Source organism: Pteropus medius, unplaced genomic scaffold, assembly GCF_902729225.1.
Source record: "Pteropus medius unplaced genomic scaffold, Ma_sr-lr_union100, whole genome shotgun sequence".
NCBI classification, from domain to species: Eukaryota; Metazoa; Chordata; class Mammalia; order Chiroptera; family Pteropodidae; genus Pteropus; species Pteropus medius.
In genome coordinates this window covers 10,284,414-10,310,619 of record NW_024351073.1, presented here as the reverse complement: position 1 = coordinate 10,310,619, position 26,206 = coordinate 10,284,414, and the positions used below count along the sequence as shown (strand labels likewise).

Here is a 26,206-nt window from a genome sequence, read left to right as displayed (position 1 = left end):
GTCAGTTGGAATGTATAGTACATAGGGATTATAATACATTACTAAATTAATCTCTCTGAAAAAGGTATAAGATGAAAAAAAATGGTTTGCAAATTGATTTAAAGAATTAAATTAAAACCAGACTTATGTAAATGATAATTCTCCAGAAGGAGAAATATTTTATGATCTGAATTAAAGTCACCACTTAATGAAAGCCTCTGAAAATTGTACAGAAAGGAAAGTAAATTTGGCCTTATAAAAATTACACATTCAATAAATACATCAACACACATAAAAAAATACAAAAACTTGTGGTTGCTGGAGGAATAAGAGTAATTGCATTACAAAAAGAATATTAAAACCACTCTGAAGAGATATCATGTTTAACAAGCTTAGCAAAGGAAATTTCTGTTAAAAACTATATGAGTCAAGCACAATGCATTGCCATGGTGTTAGTAAGATTAATCTTTGTAGAAAACATAACACAAACTATGACAGAAAATAAAAATGTATCTCAGAAATATGTAATATGGGAAAACTGACTGAGGACAGAGGACAGACTAGGAGATCAAACAGTTCACATACAATGTGTTTCCTTCATATTACTGGAGAGAGGTTGAAAGAAGGCCTGTGAACATGACCTAATCTTGTTGTAAATATGTGAAAAAAAATTTCCTAAAAAGAAACTAATGATATCTGGTAGAAGGAGAATACTTATCTTCAAATGCATTAGTGGATGGTCCACAGTTTGGGGTTGCTTTTGGTAATTAAATCAAGAATTTATGATTAACGGGACATGCCATCTGGAAAATGTTGCATAAACTATACAAGTATAAAATGGAGATGCTTCAAAACCTAAATAAAAAATATTTTTAAGCAGGTGACTGTCCATCTTACTTACGAACCTATTCTTTAGATGTGGACTGGAGATGTGTCTCATGGGAATCATGGAAGCTGCCTGAATACCCTGCACCTCTTTATATTTTCCATAAATTGAACATGTCCTTCAAATTATTAGTAGAGCTTGACATTAGGCTATATCTCTGGCCTTAAGCAAATCTGATTTGACAATTCCCTGTCATTTTTCTTAGCTCAGATGGAAAGGACAATCATTATCATTTCTTAATAGTGACATACCAATGCTATTTTCACAGATCGCTTTTCCTTCAAATGTGCCCACAAAACTTTGTCCTCAACACACAAGTCCAGTAAAAAAAAAAATGTCCTCAACAATTTTACTTTGCTCTCCTAAGATAATTCTCATTGAATTAACCCAAAATGTCACCATTCCTTAAAGAACACAGAGTTAAAGGAGAGAAAAATCCATGTTGAATAGTGAGGCTGTTTTTAAAACAATAAGGACATTATAATAAATATGTAATTAGGAAACATGTAATATAATTGACATTTTATGTGGTATAAGCATGAAACACACTGCCTGCGGTAGATTATTCACATTAACTTCAGTGTAACCTCAGTGTTTATATTTTTGCAACACATTTCCTCATCTTTATTGGAAACATAAAAGTTTATACTTAGTAATACATCAAATGTTTTCTTTAGAAAACCTAATAAGGCAGTAATTCGACATATAGAGACATTATATAATTCTGATTCAGCTATTACAGAGCGCATTTGAAAATATGACTATCATTTTATTAAATTTTTCTCTATTATACTTCAAAAACATTTTTAAAAATAAAATTTATACACCAGTACACTACAAGTGTACTCACAAAGCATCTTCTCCTAGACATTGCCATGGATACTGCCTTAATGAATTTATTATTATACAATAATAAGAGTCCTTATCTCTGTCTTCTATTTATACTTTCTAAGTAGTTTACCTAGTGAAACGGCTTCATGTACAAATTATAGGTAAAGACTCACAATGACATCTTCATCTCTAATTTTCTACTGTCTTTTCAAATCTAATTTTTAAAAGCCTTTCTTCCGTACTCATCAGTGTGTCCAAAAGCCATTTAAAACTTCATTGGTCCAAACTGAATTCTCTATTTCTCTCTGAGCCATCATCCAGCATTCAACCTCTCATCTTGCCTTTTCCAGTACATGCCATTGTGGTCCATGCTGGTACCTTTTGTATGACTGATCACATCAAAATTACATACTGTCATTCTTTCATCCAATCTCTCTGTAAATCCTATGATCTCTATCTTTTCTGTTAACATCTTAGTTCAAGACACCACTGTTGGCCATTTGAATTACTTCAGTGGTCTACTCAGTCTTTCTGAATCTCTTCTTCAGATTCCATGTTCCACATAATGACTAGACTGATTCTTTTCAAAAATGATCAGTTTATTTGAGTCACTAGCTTAAAACACATCTGTGGCTTTTCATTGCAGTAAATCTTAAACAGTCTCTCACACACGCACATACACACACACCAAAAAAAGCAAATAAAACCAAAAAATTTCTAAGGCTTCCAAGAACCTACATGGCCTTGCCTCTTTCTAACTCTCCAAATTTATCTAGTCATCATTTCTCTCCTCATTCACTAAACTATACCCATATTGGCTTGCTTTCTTCACCGCGAATATCAATATAATTTAGCACAGACTCTTTAATTTAGAGTGCCAGATTAATTACCTTGTTCAAGGTCATGTTAGAATTTTATTGTAGAAAGGTATTTAAAACAAAATTTTCTGACTCATTATTGTTGTTCATTCCTTTCTATAATATGTAAATTCCAATTAACAATAACAGCTTCTTTTATTTGTGATTATCGATTTTGAATATTAATTATCCTTATAACTAGAGCTCTGAAAACTTTTACGCACATTTTTATTTTTTTGTAACCGCACATTTTTTTTCTATTCTTGAAAAAATAAATCACCACTCTTAGGATCTTAAGAGCTCCCTGTGATGAAGATAAGAAACATTTTAATGTTAGAAAGAAAAATAAATAATAATTTTAAAATTATAACGTTTCTGACAAAACTTTATAAAATTAAATTCTGTGTTATGTATAACATCATAAAATTCAGTTTAAATAATTTGCTAATGAACTGTTAGAGAATATATTCATAAGCTGTTATACACTTATCGTAAACTAAAACCAGATGTCACTAGACTATCATTCCTCAACTATTCTGTTCCTTTTTTAGCTGTTGGCTCCATCTGTTTTAAAGCATTAGCTTCCACTATTTAGACTGTTTTCTCCCTGCTTCTTTGAAGTATTCATTTCTGATTGTTCTTCAAGGTTCAGGTTAAATGTTACTATTTGTAGAAGCCCTTCCTTATATCCTGTGTTAGTTTCCCATTGCTGCAGTAACAATTTCCCCATAATCTTCAGGGGTCTAAAGTGACATAAGTTTATTATGTTACTATTCTTACAGATCTCTAGGTCAGAAGTCCCGACAGCTCTAACTAGGCTAAAATCAAGATAGCAGCAGGGTTACATTTCTTTCTGGAAGCTCTAAGGGAGAATCCATTTCCTTGCCTTTTTAAGTTTCTGGGGCCTACCTGATTCCTTGGCTCTTAGGTACCTTCCTCCATCTTTAAAACCAGCAGTAGCAGGTCCAGTGATTTTCACTTCTTATCTTTCTGAACCTTTTCTGGTTGCATTTATTCTCTCTCTCTCTCTCCTTCTCTCCCCTACCCCACCACCACACTTCCTCACTCTCTCACTTGCTCAAGCTCTCTCTTTCTCCCTCCCTCCCACCTTCTCTCTCTTTCTCTATCTATCCCTCTCTCCATTTCAAAAACAGCTGATTAGCAATCACAATTCTCTTTTGCCATATAATGTACCAGAGTCACAGATTCTGAGTATCAGAACAGAGCCATCTTTGGGACCATTATTCTGCCTGTCATATATCTTCAGGTAGTTTCTTTCACTAATCTTTCTAGTTAGTAGATGTGCTATTGATATATGATACACTAAGCTATACTAAGCATCAGTATAGTATTGTAGTTAAAAGGATGCTTTTTAGAGACAGCCTGATTTCAAATCCTAGGTCTGCAAATTGATACTGTATGATGTGAGTAAGTGATTTAACCATTTTTGCATCTCCATAAAATCATCATAATAATAGCAATCACCCTTAGAATTGAGAATTAAATTTTTAAAACTAAATGAAATATTTAGAAAAGTTCCTGAGCCATGGTAAGTTCTCAGTAAATATTATACATAATCATTAGCAAATTCAATGAAGCTGTCTTTCCATGTGCTTTTTTCATTTATTTATGAGCACATTTGCTTACCTTTTATCCTTAATACTTAGCTTTTAATATTTCCTTAAAATATAATAGAATTAATTGGATAACTTCTGTACCACCAAATTTTTATTTAATTTACATCTTCAAAAATATTCCTTTATTTAATAGATTTTAATATCACATTCTTGATTTCTAAATACTAAACATCTAAAATACTAAAATAAATAAACTTCTTTTTGAAATTTGTTATTGATCATATTTGCTATAAGAGTGGTATTGAAGACATTTTATATGATATTAATGAGAAACATTTATATATAATATAAATAAAAATGTTCTTAACCAGAAGTTAGAAATAACAAAATCTACTTATTGAAGATTATTTTGTTGTCAAATTAATATTTCTATGACTATTTGGAATTACCTAAATTTGCCCACTTTGTTGGCAAATCTGATGCACAACTATAGGCTTTATGCAGATTCCATGTTGTATAATTTCGTACTTTCTCTACATCAGATTAATTAATATGTTCTGGTACTGCTTATATTTTAAATAAATTACCATTATTTTACATATGGAGGCTATTTAAAGATTACCTCAAAGTTATTGTGAGAGTTCTGATTTAAAATAATAGATTAAACAAATTTAGCTTCCTCTTTTTTCTAATAAACCAACTGAAATATGACAAAAGAAACCCTAAATTGAATAGATTTATAATAGTGTTGAGAACAAGAACTGATATATTATTTAATTTTAGCCAATTCTTGAAGGAGAGCAAATGGGTGGGATTTATTAACACATGATTCTGAGGAAAAAAAAAACACAAATTTCAGAGGACAACAAAGGATACGCTAGTGAGGAATTAAGGAATCTGGTTGTTTTTTGTCTGTTTGTTTTAAATATATACGAACCCTTGAAGTTAACAGAAATAGAATGTGGAACTGAGAAGAAGAATGAACATTGAGGGAGTTAATCAAAGAAAGGCTTACAGAATGACATCATTGATTGGTTGGTTTTGTCTCCCTTCCTCCCTGACCAACCTAGAAGGGAGAAACGATTTACTCTGAGATGGAAACAATATGCTCTCTAAGAAATCAGAAGTCTTTCTTACACTAGTTTCCCTTGTTTATTTGACAAAAGTATGCCCTACTTGTTTCCCTGCCTGATTCCCACAGATGCCTCCTGAGATAAAGTCTCTCATTCTGTAGGCATCTTCCATATGCACAAAGTTGAAGTTCACCTTTGAATTAAGGGATAGTAACTTTAATAGTAGTCATAGATACGAACCAATAAAAATGCTCATGATATGTTTGAAGAAAATTGGTGACCAGAAAGTAACTAGGCTAAAATTAGACAACTGAACTTAGAAGATACTGCATCGGTACAATGAAGACAAAATTATTTTAAACATATTCTAAATTGAATGCTTGTTATACTCATGAAGAACTTAGATTTGCCAAGGAAAAATATTTTACTATACAAAAAAGACAATTAGAAACCCAGAAAGAGTCTATGTAATAAAAATATGCAAAAATAGTGATAAGAATGACTGGACAAAAATAAAGATAAAAATGAAATTATGTCAAAAATTAACTCAAAATAGATAAATAGCCTAAATGTAAGAGCTAAAAATATAAAATATGTAGAAGAAAATATAGAGGTAAATCTCCATAACCTTAGATTTGTCAGTGTATTCTTAAATATGACACCATAAGCAAAAAAAGTAAAATAGACAAATTGTCTTAGAAAAAACAAAAACAACAAAAAAACTGTATATCAAAAGACACTATCAATAAGGTGAAAAAATAAGCTACATAATGGAGGAAATTTTTGCAAAACATATATCTGATAAGGATCTATTATCCAGAATTATAAAGAACCATCACAATTTAACAGCACAAAGACAAACAACCAAATTAAAACATATTTATTTTTAAAATGGTCGAAGGACTTGAAGAGACATTTTCCTAAAGAAAATATAGAAAAGGCCAACAAAAACACCAAAAGATGCTCAACATTAACAGTCATTAGAGACACTAATCAAAACGACAATGAGATACCACTTTACACAGACCATAATGAGTATTTAGAATAAAACAGAAATAAGTTTTGGCAAAGATGTGGAAATTGGAAACTTCATGTATTACTTATGTGAATGTAGATGCTATATCCCCTGTGGAATACAGGTTGATAGCCCATCAATAAGTTAAAAATAGAATTATCATATAACCCAGCAATCACACTCCTACATATATATCCAAAAGAATTGAAAGCATGTGTTGAAACAAATAACACATGATAACATAGTATAAGATGCCATTTATATAAAATAGGTAAATCCTTAGAAACTGAAAACAGATTAGTGAATGACAGGAACTGGGGGCCAAGGGATTAGGGAGCGATGGCTTAGTAGGTATGTGTTTCCTTTTTTAGAGAGAGAAAACAGTTTTGGAAATAATGATGAAGGTAACACATTAACACTGTATTAAATTCTATTGAATTGTATACTTCAAATTGGTTGATTTATGTTAGTAATACTTCAAAAAAGTAAAAGAAAAATGAAAAAGTAATGGAAACATAGAAATTTAAATTTCTTTGGTTTTGTTTCTCCTGAAATTTTACGACACTGCATAAAGAGAAGTCATTCTAGGTGCTTTCTAGTTAGGGAACATGAGCAGATCCCCTGCCTGGGGATGTGCATTTTAAAAACAACAAATGTCTTATGAACAACCTTAGACACTGAAAGATGAAAGAGTGGTCAGTGCTGTTATTGCTAATGTTCAAATTATTTTGAAACTAAAATTTTATTTTCAGTAAAGTTATTGATTAAACATGAGGATAAAATCAAGACAATTTATGCATGGACACAAAATGCTTACCTCTCATATGCCATTTCTAAAACAACTGAAAAATTTACACATTACATGAGACTTTCCAATTAATAATATAATTGTGAGGCTGGAGACTTTCTGTTTAGAATGACATTTGTAAATTTGTCAACATAAAAAAGATAGCTACTTCAAAAAAAAATCTCTGGAAGGTATGCACAGTTTAGGAAACAAACTAAAAAGTCACATGATTTCAATAGCTGGCAGATACTAAGAGAAAAAATCATATGTTGAAGCTTTGAACATTTTCATTTTTTGTTTAACTGACATTAATTTTCAAATATATATTAGAGCTCCAATTATAAACTGGGTATCAGCTGGTATATCCCGATCTTTTGAAATTTTAGATAAAACTGCACAAACTTTTTAAATATCCTATTGAAATGCAAAGTCCTTTCCATTAGCTGAACGATTATCAAGGATGCCTGTATGATCTTATGACTTTTATTCCTCTTGCATGTATACCAGGTCATCCAAGATATAATATTTTTAAGTAAAAATAAGTAAATAAATAAGAAAAAAGAAACTTAATACACTTAATTTGCACCCAGACAACCAGTAAACCTACCAACATGCCTAACAGTTTCATATATAATTTTTATTGTGTTGTAGATTTTATTATATAAAAGTCCAAGTAGTCCACTTTGACCACTTCACAGAAATGTAGCACTATGCGTTTATCATCTTAAAGCCCTTTTTACTACCAAACACAAAGTTTTCTTACTAACTTTAATTGACCCTTCACCAAAATAGTTAGCTTTCTATTATTGGAAGTTTCCTTAACCACTGTCTTCTTTTGTTGTGCTACCCACCAACAGGACAAAAACAAAACAAAACAAAACAACAGCAACAACAACAATAAAACTTTTGAATTCTAACTTTTGGTGGTAATGATGGTAGTTTAGAGTCTGTCATAAAGATCTCACCCTCTAATCAGTTTATCATTTTTTTTCTAAAAAGAAAAAATATTTTTTTAATAAAATGAACTTTCCTGATAGCTGTCTAAATATTTTCCTACCAAAAGTTTAAAAAAAATCTCTTTGAAAAAGTTATTCTGCACAGTAATTTCATGAGAATATAAAATAAAGTAAAAAAATTACCTATTACTATTATTTGTAAATATAATTACTATGATGCACATAGATACTGAGCAATAATTGATCAGTCTCATTAAATCACATTAGAATCAACCACTTAGAACTACTGGTAATGATATAATCTTCAATCTATAGCATTTAGACTTTTGTCCTTTTTGAGCCTAGAAGAAAATGTAGGAAATAAGACAGTACCAAAATAATTTATGTTCCTTTGTAGCATAGCAGTGTATCTAGCTTCTGGCTCTGGCTCCATTTAAGGTGCTTTTTGCTGGACTACTTTTAAGTTAATTTTGGATAAGGTACTTACATCTTAGATTCTCTCAAAATATTTATATTGAAAATACAGCTAAGCACAAAGGCACTGAATGACAATTTTATCTTTCTTGGGTTATGGTAATAGCAATTGTTAATTGCTGATATACGAGCCCAGCCAGAACGTTACAGGATAATATTTTATAGCTTGGTACAAAGATGTAAAATCAGCACTAAATTAGATAAATAAATAATAAATGCAAGTATATAAAGCAAAGTGAAGATCAAGACTTCATCTGTCCTCATCTCACTGACTTAAACCAGTCTAATGTAGCTGAAGATTATACATATATACGTAGATATATATATATCTACATATATATGCTATATATTGAGGATTATATCATTATCAGTAGTTCTAAGTGATTGATTCTAATGTGATTTAATGAGACTGATCAATTATTTCTCAGTATTTATGTGCATCATAGTAATTGTATTTGCAAATAATAGTAATGGGTAATTTTTTACCTTATTTTATATTCTCATGAAATCACTGTGCGGAATGACTTGTTCAAAGATTTTTTTTGGTAGGAAAATATATGGACAGCTATCAGGAGGGGTGTGTGTGTGTGTGTGTGTGTGTGTGTGTGTGTGTGTTGTGTGTAACTATTAATTGATGTTGTTTGCCCTCCTAAAACATAAAATCTGCCCTTTTTTTTACTAAATAATTTATCTCAGTTTCCTATATCATTTAAAAAAGTTTCATATACTCTCTTCTCAGTGAAGAAATTGTTCATTCTTATTTAAGCAATCTTCAATGAATGTATATTTAGGTTGGTTTCCTTGTTGTCACTAGTTACTATATTGAGTACTATAATGAATATTCTTGTACATATATCTTCATATATTTCTAAAAATATATCTTCTGGATAAAATTCTAGTGGGAGAATTGCTGCATCAACTATTAACTACTATTTTATTTTTTGTTATTTTTGAATACCTAGTGCTAAGATGCATTTCAAAATCCCTTGACAAGTATCAACCTTTTTCACTTTTATAAGACTTATTGGAGAAGTACATTTCACTATTGTTTTGATATTATTTCTGTTATTTTGAGCGAAGTAGAGAATTTGTTCTCATATAAATGGCCAGAAAAGAACTTTCAGAATGATGACCATTTTGAATTTTTGAAATATCAGTGTGAAAAATTCGAGCATGAAAGTAAGTGAAAAGCAGGAATTCCATTTATGTGGGTAATGAAAAAAAAATTACTCTTACCTTTTTATGTATGTTCCTGTTCCCAATGCCATTGGCTATGTGATTCTTGTAAGCATTCATTGCAAACCTGAGATGCCCTAGCATAGTGCCTAAAACTAACAGATATCAATGCATAACTGTAGAGTTTAATTGGACTAAATTGATACTTTAAAAATTCATAATTCTCTTTGCCTGATACCTATGCTCATTATTTCTTTTAATTATTTTTCCTTGGTTTATTGCCAACATTGAAAATCCTAGATTTTTACTTTTCTTACCCATTGGTGGGCTGAAAAAGAAATTAAAGATATGTATACATAGATATAATATATATGATACAAGTAGATGATATATATCATATACATGTTATATATATTATATTCATGTATACATATACACATACCTTTTTCAATGTAAGTCATCAGTATATATACATACACATGATGTATATAAATAGTTTCCCCAATATTGTGTTGTTTGGATATTCCTGATCAAGCTTCGCTGTTTAGGTTACATTACATTTATCAGGCTCACGGCATAAAATAAACATAGAGAATAACTAAATCACTGCAACAACTCCAAAGGATGGTAGAATAATTGAGTACACCCTGAAGTTTTTGCATCAGTAATAAGAACCTTCGTTTCTCTGCCTTCACTGAATCCTTTCCATACATTTACATAGACTAGACCTTATTTATTTGACCAAAAAAAAACTCATTTTGCAAATTTGACCTTGTCCTGTATACTCGTATACATATAAAAAAGATGATTTTTTTCTCATAAATGTTTCAAGTCATACAGTGATTCAAATGTCAGGTGCAAATACAATAAGAATGGTTCTGGGATCTTCACATATAATTCAAGTCGAATACCAACAAACTTTCATTTTCTCTAAATTTTCTGATCTAAAGCAGAGAAAAAAATGTTAGCAATGAAAACCTCAGAAGTGTTCTGACATAGGAGAGGCCATTCTTATCACAATTCACACATTTATTACCTTTTATTGTATGATGTTCCTTTTGACAGAAATGCAAACTCTGCTTCTTTTCGGCTTTATGCAAAGCTAAAATGGGAGTCTCTATTTCTAGCCTTGACCAGAAAGTTAGAAAAGAGAATGTGCACTGTCTGATTCCAGCATTATTCACCATGAAAATGGTCAAGATGAAGCACATCTTACCAGGAGTGAAATGACATGAGAGAAAATTAGGATTCACTCATCGGCCATATTCTCTCTCATAGAATACAAACAAAGATTACAGCCTTGAATACATCATTTTCAAGAGGCAATTTTTATACTCTAGGGAGTGCTAACTACTGCAATGTATTATCACTCTTGCTATTTCATTCCAGCTTTAGAGAAATATCTGCTCAGTGGGAACAACTTTAAATAGTATTATCCATTGTGTTTTCAATGCACAAAATTCATTAAATGTAAAACCTGCAAGTCAAAAAGAAGGGACTTTAGAGTGAGTCATTATCATGCAACATATTATTTGTATATGTTACTAAAATCAACTACATGGCTGAAAACCTTTGACAAGTTTTGCCTCAGGATATTTGCTTGTGAAGTTTAATCTCTTTACAAAGAAAGCTATTCTTATTGCTCTAACGTGTGTGTGTGTGTGTGTGTGTGTGTACACATATGCCTGCACTCCTCTTAGGATTATAAATTGCAACAAGGTAGTAGTAAGCTTATATTTTTATCCAACTTTGAAATGATGCATGATCATGATATGTGGCTTCAAATTAGGTTATTGATTGTGCTCTCTATATTAGTCTATATATGACTTCGGTTAATAGCTTAAGAATTGGAAAACCTAAGCTACCAAGATCTTTATAGCCTACGGAAGATTTGGCTAGATATCTGACTGAATAAATATATCATTTTCTTTTGTACCTTAGCTTGTAATCACCTGTGTGGCATCTGTTTTATTTTGTATTCTTTTACTAAAGAAATTACTTGAAGACTAGCAAGCAGTGCAAGCTGTATTAACTATTAATACACAGTTGAGCCTGACTTTAATTTATCCACAAACATTTAATTATAGAATATTATCCATCAACTTCAAATACTTCTATAACCAAAGCTTTTCAAGTGATTCTAACAAGAAGAAATTTCACTGATTTTGAGTTTCTGTTTCTCTGCCCTCATTTACCTAAGGGAACATGTTTTAATGAATATTTCCTTAAATAGATTTTTTTCCTTTTGTATTGTGATCTCATTTTCTATTTTAATATCTTGAATGAATTTTAGGTTCAAAAAGTGTTTATAATGCATTTTTACACTTTAAAATACATTGAAAATCCACAGAATAACATATAATGTTTATATTATTTAATATGGCTCGATTTACCTAAGTCTCCTAACGTAATATATTTTAAAACTTATTTATCCTTCTTCTGCACTATTTTGTTAAGATTATGTATTCATGTTTAAAAGGGCCATCTTTAGTGAGCAAAAATGATGATTTTTGTACTCATGAAGATAAATAAGCAAATAAATAGCCATATATTGTGCCTATTGCAAAACTTTGCAAAACTCTAGTAAAGCAGTTCAATGGGTTTCGATGAAATCTGCCTATTCATTTTCAGTTTTATCTTGTGCTTAATCAGTGCAGTAATTACAATAGTGATGGTAAAATCAAATGCTAATATGTGCCAGACACTGAACTGGGGTGGGGAGAGAACGATCTGTATTTCCAAAGAATAAGTCAGTCTAAATAGATATGACAGGAATTTTTATAAAATTCAGTAAAAACAAAATAGTGATGTGAATGTTCATTTTGCATAGCTCTGTTACATATACAGTAGAATGAAAGATTAAATAATTCAAAAGACGAAGGATAACTAGTGATCTTGACTTCTGCCCTCACACTTACATTGATGTACTGATGGAATTAGTGGAGGTGTTAAAATTGCAACAGGCAGAAGGTACAGTAGTCACTGATCTCATAGGTGCTTAATGTTGTGACTGGAAGGGTGAAAGTATGATTCTAAAATAGATGTTTTGGTCCAGATGAGAATTGAATAGAAAACATTTACAAATTGTCACTACAGATTTCCATTGGAAGATCTGAGTCCTTTGCCAGGAAGAAAATAGTGAGCCATCATGTTTCCTAACATGCTAGAGGACATCAAAATGCCAACAGTTTTATCCTTAAAAATATTTACCAGAGCACAGAACTGATTTATACCATCAACTGTGGTATAAAGTACTTGAAATCTAAGTCTCTGATAACATCCCCAAATATTTAGTTGATGTCTAAGCTTCATATGCATAAGATACAACTTCAAATAAGACAGATAATATCAGCAAGAAAGCTAAGGAACTGAACAGAGATTTTGTCAGCAGAGAATAGAAATTAGAGTTGAATCCTTGCCAAGTTAGTGTAGGTTTGCAAGTACTCCATATCTTCTGTCGTGCTCAAGAAAGGTCAAATCCTAGAATGACAAAATAATTCTGCCATGGTATAAAATCTGTGTAAACTAAAAGAGTGATAAAACAAATAAACAAATGGGGTGAAATACTGATAATTGGTAAATCTTGCTAAATACTATACAGAAAATTTTTGCACAATTTGAGTGACCCTTTGAAAGTTTTAAATTATTCAAAATAAAGTTAAAAGAAATACACAGGGATATTGATTGGGATGGCACTTAATCTTTAGATTTTTTTTTTAGTCTTCTAATCTCTAAATATATTGTATTTCTCCATTTAGGTCTCCTTTAAAGTTTCCAGGATTTGTAGTTTAACTTGAATATTTGAGTATTGCAGCTGGTTCTTATCATCACTTCCCCTTGGGACTTTATGTCTTTTTACTCGTAGTCATTTTGTGTTTGAGTGGCTTAAATCTACATTTCCTAATGATTTGACCACCTTACCTAGTGGCAGGCAACTAGGAAATTATCTTTTGTGAAATGCTATCTAATCTTTTTGCCCATTTTTATATTTACCTGTTCATATTTTTATTGGTTTATGGACTTGTATAGGCTTATGAATATGTGTCATATCTATTTTTACATGTATAATATATACTAAAATTATTTCCTTGCATTTGTAGACATTTTATCTATTTATACCTCTAAATGACTATTTCAGCATCTATAATCTAAGAGCTAAGAAATTGTCTAATATAATCATAGTACAATTAAAAATTAAAGAAATTTAATAATATAATTACATTTAACATTAAAAAAACAGTCCATCTTCAAATATGTCAATTGGTTCAATAATATATCAATGGTATTTTCCCACTTACAATTTCCAGGATTCAGTCTACAATCATGCCCTTAAGTAGGCATGACATGTTAATTTCTTTAATTTGAAATAGTTCCCTAAGATGAGTAGAAATTGAAAAGCTAATTTTAAAACTTTTATGAAAATGTAAAAGACCTCAAAAGCCACAGTGATCTCGAAGAAGAGAAATGCTATGGGGGAACTTAAGTGACTAGATTAAAAAATAAAACAATAATGGTTCAATAATTAAGGCAGCTTGGTATTACCATAAGGATAAATAAAATGATCAAGAAGATGACTAGAAATACATGTACACATAGACAGATATGTGAATTATATAAAAAAATTCATTGGAGTTAGATATGTAAGTTATCTTAAAAAATTTAATGCTGGAACAATTCCAGATCTATTTGAACCCTTGATCTCTACCTTAAGTCTATAAATTAATTCAAATTGGCTTATAGACCTACATGTGATAAAGTTATGAAGTTTCTAGAAGAAAAGAAAATATATCACTTAATGATAGGCAAATATTTCTTAAATATGCATCAAAATTAATAACCTTAAAGGAAGAGATTGGTAAATTAAACCAAATTAAAAGTAAGCTAAAATTAGAATAATTTCCATATGTCTAATATATGACTTGTATCTAATATATATAAAGGCTTTTAAAAAGATGACAAGACAAAGCTAGATAACAATTTTAAAAAAAAATGAGCTAATGCCTATACATTTAATTCAAAACTAAGATTCCCAAACGTCCAGTTCAAAATGAAAATACTCCTGACTTAAATTTTCAAGGTCACTCAAAACTATAATGCAATAGTACTGCACACCACCAAAAATGGTTAAGCTTTTAAAATTATATAATACTAGCAAGATAAGACATTAGTAAGTATATGGAGGAACTGGAATTCTTATCAATTCCTGGTTAGGGTAGAAAATGGTGCTATCTCTTTAAAAACCTTTTGCTAGTATCTACTAAAGATGTATATCCACTCCATGATTCAGCAACCCCATTCTTAAAATATACACACAGGAAATAAATTCACACATCATAATAAAAATATATAAGAATGTTTATAGCACTTGTGTTTATAATAGCTTCCAGTTAGAAGCACATCAGTCACCTATCAATAGTAAAATAGATAAATTAATTGTAGTATGCCTATACAATGGGAAACTATAAAGCCATTAAAAATTAATTCTACACACAGCATCATGGATGATTTTATCCTCCATAAATTTGATATATAGAGGCTAGGCATACTGTTTAAGTTCATGCATATGAGATTCAGGGACCGGCAAGCTTATCATAAAAGATTCAGATCAACAAACTGGTTACCACTGAGAGAGTATTGATTAGAAAAAGGTATTTATGAGGGTACATTCTTGGGTGCTGGAAATTTTCTATATTGTGATCTTGGTTATTATTAACATAGGTATACACAAATATTAAAATTTCATTGATGCAATTTTGATGTGCATACATTAGTTATACCTGCATATCTTTTGACAACACACACACATACACACACACATTCATTAAATGTTTTAATCTTCTGATCCAGAATTATTTATATTCATAGTCATTATGTATGTTACAGTCAAGCACTGCTTAATGATGAGATTATGTTCTGAGAAATGCACCCTTAGATGATTTTGTTGTGTGAACATCATAGAGCACACTTATACAGACCTAGATGGTATAGCCTACTACACATCTAATATATATGCTATAGCTTTTTGCTCCTAGCCACAAACCTGTACAGCATGCCTACTAAATACTGTAGGTAATTGTAACACAATGATAGATATTTGTGTGTCTAAAAATAGAAAAAAATACAGTAAAATTACAGTATAAAAGAGTGTGTGTGTGCCCCTGCCTTAATGGGGCAGGGTGAAGGCTGTAGAAGGGTGCAGCTGTGGAGGGAGGGTAGACTTCAGGAAGAGGAAGGAAGGAAGGGAGAGAGGGAAAGAGGAAAAGGAGAGAGAAAGTGTTAGCAGATATCAAAGGGACCAAGAAAAAAGCTTGAGATGAGAAATAATAAAAGGGAGAGGGGGAGGGGAGAGAAGGGAGGGGACAAGCATCCTGAGGCAAAACTCAACACTCTTCAGAGAAAGATAAAATTTAAAAATTTATATAACATATTATTCATAATGCTCAGTATACAGTCTAAATTTTCTAGAGATTAAAGAATGAGAAAAATATAACAAAATGAGAGGATAGTCAACCAAAATAGACACAAATAAGACTCAGATGTTACATTTAATGGGAGAGGCTATAAAAATAACTATCATAAATATATTAAAATTTATAGAGCATACTAAAATAATGGATTAGTACATAAAGAATTTCATAAAATATATGAAAAATCAAATAATCAAAAATAAAGACTAGAAGTATAAAATAGAACATCTATAATAAAAATGTGTATCAACAGATCAGACACAGAAACATAAGTAACAATACATTTGAAGACAATAAAAATAAATTATCCAAATTGAAGAACAGAGGAAAAAATACGTTGAAAAAATATATACAACACAGTTTCAGTGATCTGTGGAATAATACAGTGTGCCCTAACATACTCTTAGCAATTCCCCAAAAGAAGAAAGAACAGACCAAAATATAATTTTCAAAAACTGACCATACGATTTTAAAATTTAATGGAAAAGGACCCACTAGCCTAAGAAGACCAGTGAATCCCAAGCAGGATAAACAAAACACATTTAGGTATCAAAAGTGATAGTGTCAGGAGATAAAAACAGACAGAACCTTAAAAACAGAGACTAATATGCATTACATATAGAACCATAATGATGAGAATAATCACTGACTTCTTATTAAAAGTAATAGAATACACATTGGAATGTAACAAAAATTTAAAGTGATAAAAGGGAAAGATAAACATGTAAACCTATATTTCTATATATAATTAAAATATTTTTCAAAAATAAAAGTGAAATAAATATATTTGAGATTTAAAAAAACTAAGAAAATTTGTTTCTAGTAGACTCACATTACAAGTAATGCTGAAAGAATTTTTCAGGTTGAAAGGAAATGATAGCAATAGAAATTCAGATCTATACGAAAGAATGAAAAACACTGGCTGAAAATGATAATTATGTATGTTAATATAAAACATAACAAAATATTTTTAAAAGCTTTTAAATCAACATTAAAATGTTTAAAATAAACATTTGCAATATATGGCACATTTTATAATATGTACAGATGAAAATATATGACAAAAATAGAATAAAGTTCCACAAGGAAATTTAAGTTATATTATTCTAAGTATATTGCATTATATGCTAAAATATATAGTATTAATTCAATTTATATTATAATAGGTTAAGGATAACTTATAAAGAACATACATTCAGATATTAAAAAAAATAATAATTGACCCAAAATATTGTAGAAAAGCAGAAATAAAGTGTAAAGAACAGTGGGGTAAATGAAAACATGAAACTGGTAGAATTAAATCCAAATGTATCAATAATTTCATTATATATGAATGGACAAATTTAATTATATTTTAAAGATTTTCAAAGTGGCTAAAAAAGCATTAACTAAATTAAAGCTGTTTACAAGAGCTGTGTATTAAATATAGTTACACAAAAGGCCTGAAACAAAAGGATAGAAAAAGATAAACCATACAAACACAATCATAAATGAATTGGTATTGGTGAATTTGTATCAGGCAACACAAACTTCAAACAGGCGGTATTATCAAACATAAAGGGTGATATTTTATAATAAAACGTCAGTTAATCAGAATCATAAAAGATAATTAGCTATGTACCTAATCATTGCATAATAACAGACATCTGACAGGTAAAGAGAGAAAGTGAAAAATGGAACTTTTTAATATTCTTCTCGATGGTGCTTGTACTTAAATATTTTTTCTCTATATTTCTCAACATACTCTCTTGGGGACTCTACTACTTCTATTTAAGTTTCTTTCTTTCTTTTTTTTTTTTTAACACTGATGAGTATACTTATGACATATTATTGAATTGTAGACTTTAAACCTACATAATTTTGTTAACCAATGTCACCCTAATAAATTTAATTTAAAAATAATTTTTAAAATCACTGGGTATGTAAAGGCAGATTTGATAGATGAAGAGACTGTTGGAATATTAGAAATAGCTCAAAAATACTGAAATTGGTGTTGGGAAAAATCACGTGAAATTTGCTTATCACATAAACATTTTCTATACTCTAATATTTTTTGAATGGTTTAAAGGATACTTACATTCCAGAAAAAAAAAAATGAAGTCCATTGAAATTTTAAATGTAAATATTTCTAGATATAATTACAATTCCTTATTCATTCAGAATTTATTTAACCTTATCTTTTAATTCTTAATACTTCTTTGAAATTACTTGTATTAAGGACAGAGAAATTATTTTGGAGTGAAAGTGAATCTAAAATGTGTGCTTTTTGAGAGCATAAAGCAAAATGGAAGGGGCTTGGTTGCAATTAGGGCCCTCAAGTATAATTGAAATATAGAAAAGGAATTGCCTGTGGTGCAACATGTGTCAGGAGAAGGGAATATGTTTATTTTATTTGTCTCTGCTCTTTCTGTGTATCACAGTGTCAGTGTCTCAGGCTCCAGATGATAAATGCTCCATAAAGATCTACTGAAATAGCAGCTGAGTGTTAATTTTGAGTAAAACTATCAAGTTAAACATTTTGGAGAAGAAAAAACTGAAATCCAACACAAATTCAAAGCTCAAAGTTCACAGACTGTAGGTGGTAAAACAGGCCAGAATAAATAAAATTGTACCATGAATAAGATTTTGATAAACAATATAATTTTTGAGGGAAAATTCCAGATGGGAGAATGAAAATGGGCTTTCTGTAAGAGGATACATTTGAGATTGGGTTTAAAGCAAGGAGAAGAGATGAAATTATGGAAAAGGGGCATAGATAATCCCTGGAAAAAGGCCTGTGAACATGATGAAATAGAAGTCAAGTATATAGAAGGGAAAGATTTCATTTGCCTAGAGCTCAGGCAACATAGTTATGGGGACATAGAACAGAGGCTGGAATGTGCATAGTATGTGCAAAGTATGTTGAATACTTTGAATTCTACTTAAATAAATTTGAGTGATTTGTCTACAGGCATGTCCAAGAGATTGGTATTATTTAAGAAACAGTGTGTAATATGTTTTGAGAATTAAAAAAAACTTGAAGTCAAGTAAAAGTTCTCTTTAATGCAGTGGTGTAGTAACGTGATAATACAGTGCTCACAGTAAGGGGATTGGCAGTAAGAATTAAACAAAAGCACTCTATTATAAAAGTAGATTTTTATAGAACTCAGTGTGAAATAAGCATTTGTACACTGTCCTGAGAACCTAGTCTTAATGCTTAATATTTTTCTCATGTGTTCCTAGTTCTAAACAACAAACCTATAAAGAGAATTTTTGGATGCACTGTGCTTTATAAATCAGAAGCAGCTGCTACATGTACTGCACCATAAGTAATAACATTTTAAAACCTTTATAAAGGGAATTTATTTTGATTCTGAAAAATACTATAATGTACTATAAAAATTTATCCGATATATTTCAGGAAATTTGTGACTTTATTTCTGTGCCTGGACACATCAAACTGCCATATCTTAAAAAGCCTAAGAGAAAATTGCCTATCCAAATACAATATTTTATGTACGTTTTAGGGAAATATCAATATTTAGTGCATATGTCAACATACATAAGTGCAAAAGAGTCAGCCCACAGTTTGATTACTCAGTCTAATATGAACCAGACTCCTGTTTTGCAGTTGGTACCTGTGTTTCCATTACTTTAGTTAACATCTAAACTAAGCGTATCTAATTGTAACCAAGAGCAGGATAAATGTTAAAATCCCCTTCCATTATAGGATTCTATGATAATACTCATGATGATTTCAGCTATAGAATAATAAGAGTTTTTGAAAAACCTGAAAAAATTGAGAGCTAACTGTAGAAAAGTTATCTTATAGTATTTAGATAGTGACTACTATAGGCAAAATCATGACATCATGTCAGTTGCTCTGAGCAAAGCAAGTGCTAAATATATATCTTTGAATTAAAATGTAATGGTCAATTAAGTTGATATTTCAATTTTTTTTTAATGAATTCTAATGTGTTCCTTAAAAAAGAATAGCCATTATGCCTGTAAATTTGGTACCTTTTCATGCAATAAATGTGTTTTAATAACCAAATATTGAAATCAAATACCTAAATTCTGCTCAGTTCTCAATAATAAGCATTGACCAATTAAGTATTAATCAGTGATAACTAGGGATTCTTTAGGATCTAGATCTAATGTGTAAAAAAATCAAATACATATGAAGCTTCTCTAACAGAATAGTAGGAGCCTTTGCTATGCTTTTTGTTAAATTTATTTTAATTCTTCTCTTGAACTATATTATCAGTCTGCCTAAGTAATTCAGTCACATGTGTCTATTCAAAATACAGGGAAACTACATGATAATTGTTATAACTTTTTAATTCTCTTGAGTAAGAACCAAAGGTTTCTTTTAGTATAGAAAACAAAATTAGTAAATATCTGATAGTTTCAGTCAAAACTCAGCAACCAAACCAGATGACATTATTGTAAAAAATAAAAACTGCTCTTAATTTCAATATTTCTGACTTTTCTGTTTCAAATGTCTGAAATGACATGAGGAAATATTCTACAGTATTTCTTGGTAAAAACAGCATTATGATTCATTTTCTTGCTCCTCCAGTCTACTGAAAGCAAATCAATCATCCCAGACTGTGCTCCACCCATAACGAATTTGTACAAGAGCTTTCAGCAGGGGACATCCCATACCGTATGTAAAAACAGCTTAGCATCGAATTCTAGGCCTTTCGCAACAGTGTCTAACTTCATCCCAGCGGATTAGTCTGTGTTTGTGTGTGTGCACAAACATTTCTTTTATCATGCTATATGCAATCTCACCTTCTTAGATTATCCACATGAAAATTTTTATTACGTTTTTATTAGCTCCTCCTGCCCACAGATACAGCCCTATCCATAATCTTAGAAAATATCAGGAATTTGAAGTTAAAGAAATCTTAATGACAATTTAATTTAACCTAACAAGAATCCGAGGTTTGGGAAGTTTAATTGACTTCTAAATTCTACATAATTATTAAATGCTGCAATCAGGACTGAACCTTCTAAGTTGCATGTTTATGTGTATGCACATGTAAATTTCATTAAATCTTGTTGCTACTACTTTATTTGTTCTAAAACTGCTTCCTCTAAATTCAAGATCAAACTCTAGATTTTACATATAAGGATTATATATCTTTCTGACTTTATACAATTTTATATTACCTATAAATTAATTTGCTTCTTCTGCAATACCTGGCTTCTGTAAAAGTAAAAAAAAAAGAAAATTACGCAAACAACTTCCCATTAGAAGTTACCTATTCTTCTCCAGTTCTGGTAGTACATGGTAAATATGGTAGGCCTTTACTTCACAGGGGGTATGCCAGAGCAGTGGATCCTGGGAAGACTTTCTGTGTTTACTTACCCACAGCAACCAGAGACAATCTGTGTGGTGTTCAGGTTAAACCCTCATCAGAATTCATGTGTTTAACTAAATTCAGGGTTACAGGTCTATCTAGTCTCTGTATATATGAATGAATAATGATATCAAAAGCCAGGAGAGCAGTTTAGGAGTTTATAGACCCTTAAGAGTTTAATATAAGAAATAACAGGGAGCCCATTTTTATAGTGAACTAGCTATGTAGTACATGGCATCACTAAGACAAGGCACTATTACAAAACAGAGAAAGTTTTTTTTTTTTTTTAAAGTAGTACAAGCATTTTGCTGAAATTTCTTTCATCTACATATTGTTTTCCGTGGATAATATAAAATAGTCGACACATAAACTTGGTTTGAGTCTCCTCATTTGACAAAAATCTGATTATTTATAATGGGTTTTCCATTTTGGCTCATGATCTGGTTGTCAAAAATAAATAGGTACAAAAAAATTGAACACCTTAACTTATCAATGGGTGAAAAAAGAGGTTATTGTCCCAAGACAAGTGATAAGGCATTTTATGAAAAGTAATTAAACTATGCATACACTTTTGGTAGCTATTTCTGACAGATTACAGAACTAATTAAAAATAAGCAAGATGGTATAAAAATATCTAAAGTATAATGTATATTTTAAAATGTCAGTGCAGTAATGCTGGTTAATTACTCAATATACACTCAGTTTTTAGAAGGAAGCCTTTTTTGTTTATAGCTAAAACTAAATGCTTGTAGTGGAGCCTTGATTGCCTTAGGAGTACAAGTATCTCTTTTTATCTGTGGCTATTCTTCTGTATCTGTGAATCTCCCAGGATGAAACCATTTATATAAGGTTCCATGAACTAAATGTATCCTTTATACACTACCTTAGAAAAAGAATCATAAGGCAATTTCAAGTCCTCAGACACAAACATTTGTCAGTTGAACTTGAAATATCATGATGTTAGTTATCAACTATAGTGTGAAAGCAATGTTAAATGAGGGATGCTAGAGGATGTCATATGACTAACCTGAGGAGAAATAAGAGAAAAAAAAGAACATCGAGTGAACTGTTTGGGGCAAAATGGGTATGACCTATGGAACCAGAAGAGAGAGATTTCAAAAGAAGAGGAAATAACAGACTTCTGATAAAGGAAGCTGCATTTGAAAAAAAATAAATAAATACTGTCATACACACAAAATGAAGAATTAGGTCAAGATTTTGGAAATTTCACAGATAATATATTTCTGATTTAAAAGTAATAGGCATAACTTCTGTGATATCAGGTACTTTTTATGTTTATATTTTTGGCCTGTTTTATCTTATTTGCCTGGTATTACAGTGAATCAAGCAATGCTCATACCATTCCAATCACTTCTAGTATAATGTACCAAGGATCAAGAAAAATAAATATGTGATCTATGGGCAAAGTTAGTATTTATAATCATTTATTATGTTTTCTTCTCATAATTTGAAATTGCCTCAGCAATGGGTTTAAATAGGGGAGAATCAACAGTGAACAAAGGAATTGTCTTGTGTATAGAATAGTATAAATAAGATTATTAAGGGGAAGATAAATAAATAGAAAATTCTTCACATCAGAAAGATCATGTCATATAATTGAGACACAGAAAAGAGAAGGAGAGAGGTAATGAACCTGTTTGCTCAAAATTGAATACAAGAAGGGAGTTATATATTCTCTAATGCCATTTGCTCCCGACTGCTAATGAGCAACTGTTGGTGTTGTTGCTACTAGGATAATATTAAATCTTCCTAAAGGTAGTTTCTTTTTTCTGCTTGTTTTTTCTCTTCTTCGTCCTTCTGCCTCAAACCCTTTGCTCTACATTATAGGCAGTAAATAGTTCAGTTTAACTGAAATTAAGAAACAGAAGCATCTAAAAGTATTTGTGTTTATTTCTCATATACATCATACTATTCTTAATTATGATAAATTATGCATCAGTAGAGACTAATATATTTTAGTAAATTTTGGTATATTTCAATTGCATTTTCTTTTGCCTCCTATAACACACTAATTATTTACCCATAACTTTAAATTAAATTTCAAAGAAAGTTTTTTAATCTTTTAAATGTACACACATACCATTAAGTTATATCTAGCTGATTAATATTGAATCAAGTCCACATGTAATTTATTTTATTTTGAAGCTTAATATGAATACTAACCTACATTTAGCTACCTGAATAAATCACATTCCTTACCTTACCCTACAGAAATAATTTGCAATATCATGCCTTTTGCACATCATAATTAGTCAAATATTTTTGAATAACCATCAGTGACATGAACAGTTGCTTTAAAAATAAATATATTGCTATCACTTTCAGCTTCTACATTATCACATAAAAATTCTTACCTTGCCTACATATTGTGTGTCTGTACCTGTGTACTCTTCCAACAAGAAGAACTGATTCCACATCCAGCCACGCTTGGTGCGATGTAGCATTTTACCATCATCTTTTGTCAGACCCACTATCCTTTTGCTTGGTAAATCACTGCTAGCTTTTTCTTGTAATGGGATAGCATCAACTGTATGAAACACATAGGTCCAGATGAATAGTGGTAGGCAATGGTAAATCCTCATTATCTGCGGCTTCGGCAGGATATCAAATTCAATGTACCGTCTATTTCCCCTGAGAAGTAGGGGGAGAAAATGGTGTATTAGGTGTGTTTCACTTTTAAATAACCTACAAACTGCAAAACTTTTGTAAATGTTACTTAAATTTTATATATAATATATTATTTATACATTATTTTTCCATGTTACATCAGTGAACTATCATCAAAAACTTATATATCTTATAGATAAGTAGGAAGACATATATAGCACAAAAACTACATAGGATGTTAAAAGCTGACTAGAATTAAAAGCTGACTAGGGACTTGAATACCTAAGTACTATTCTCTGTCTCTGCTTCTCTCTCTAATCTCTCTTGGTTTGAACTAAGCATCCTCAATCTAATGGAATATAGGGATACATGGAGTTCAGATTTAACATGTTCCAATCCAGAAAGCAACTGATAGTCTTTTCTAATGTGAGTTTGAAAAATCCTGGAAATGAATTTTGATTTACCTGGTTTAGGCCAGATGCCCATACATCTATACATTCAACTATAGTTATCAAGGCATGAAAGTCAAATATCAGCTTCTAGCTTGGCTTTATCCCTTATTACCTGTGCAACATTGGGATATTTACTCATATCATTAGATCTCAACTACTCTTTCTATCAAAAGATAATAATTACTACCTGACTTTCAGAGTATTGTTAATTTTCAACTTTAATCAATACAAAGTAATCATCATTTGTAGTATGAAGATTTATTTTATTTTTATAACAGCATATACTTAAGAAAATAGTGAGATGTGAAGAGTTTAAGTAATTTGATAAAGATCTTATAGGCAGTAAGTGTCAGAATTAGTTGTAGACTCACAGCCTTAAACAGTATATTTTAGATAAGATATGTAAAGAAGTTAGCACAGTGCTAGCACACACATTCTCAACATGTTCATGTTTTCATTTTCATTATCAACATCATTATCATCATCAAACATGGTTGCTACCACTGTAGCCTTATATATGTATATATCTCCAATATAGCAGAGTAGAGAATGGTGACTGACAGATAATATTATAGATCCTTGCTATGATCCAGAGCTATTAGCTCTGCCCGGCACATATGTACCATAATTTCCATGCCTGTTATTTTTAAAATGCAGTTACTTAACAAAGTACATATGCGTGGCCACAAATTTATATACTCCAGAATGAGAGAAATCAGTCACATCACTTTTTGACTTTGAAATCTTGAGTGATGGTAATTCTCTTTTATCAGGACTATGTGGCTATTTATAATCTTATAAACTATGGAAAATTGCTAAACTTAACCACAAGCAATATAAAACGCTGATGTAAATATAAATAAAAACTACAATGCCAAAGAATGCTTAGAAAAAGTGCAATGGAAAAGTACCATCTAGTGGTCACTAGCTCAGAACAATGTCCTACATTTTGTTGATTAGTGATGGTGCAGTGGAAAATGAGCAGCCAGAGAATCTCGAGAACGGCTGAAATCCCATTTTGATAAAATACAACAAATTCCTTAGTTGACCGCACTGATTACCCTAATTTATTCTCATTAGGAAATTTCTTTTGGCCATTGTCCTTGCTGATCACCCTCGCCAGAGAAATTGGAAAGCATTCTTGATTTTCTGAGGTCTTTTCTAACTATCATGCCCACTTTGAGTGGAATGTAAGCCTTTAAAGCTGAAAAGTCTAATTATATTAGATGGAGCCAGAGACTTAGGCAGAGGCTAGCACCCCATAGGCATTAAATCTAGAGTAAAAATTTGCATTTGTTTTCAGTGCAAGGAAAGCAGTTGGAAGATTTTAACATGGCATGTTTATAAAAGATCAGTTGGCCACAGAGCTGAAAATAGGTTAGTGGGTATAAAAGGATTTGGCTAAGGGGAAGGTAAGTTAGACTCAATTGCTGTACTCCAGAAAGAGAAGACAATGGCATCTAGAGAAGTGATTTAAAGCAGACAGTGATACTCTGCTCAAGATTTCTTCAATTTTTTTCATATGGCCACACACGCATGCATACCATATACTACAAGTTTTGTATGCTTTTACTTCTTCTAATGGCCTGCACCTGCAACTCTCTTTGGAGGACTTCCCTTGGCACCCGGGGTCACTTTGCCCACATGAGCAGGAGCCTAAAGTGCCTGCAACTTCAAAATCATCTCCCAGAAAATCCCTG

General features: G+C 30.9%; 1 protein-coding gene across 2 annotated transcripts in view; it reads right to left on the bottom strand.

Moving 5' to 3' along the window:
- The window catches only part of CDH9 (cadherin 9), a 58,855-nt gene extending 34,796 nt beyond the window's left edge, over window positions 1-24,059 (bottom strand). Inside the window, exon 1 of one of the 2 annotated variants that reach the window (XM_039842542.1) lies at window positions 23,802-24,059. In XM_039842542.1, the coding sequence (XP_039698476.1) occupies window positions 23,802-24,029 (228 nt within the window). In that variant the 5' untranslated portion in view covers window positions 24,030-24,059. The remainder of the gene's footprint in view (window positions 1-23,801) is intronic. The other variant, XM_039842543.1, reaches the window with a different exon arrangement.
- Window positions 24,060-26,206: the final 2,147 nt, after the last annotated feature.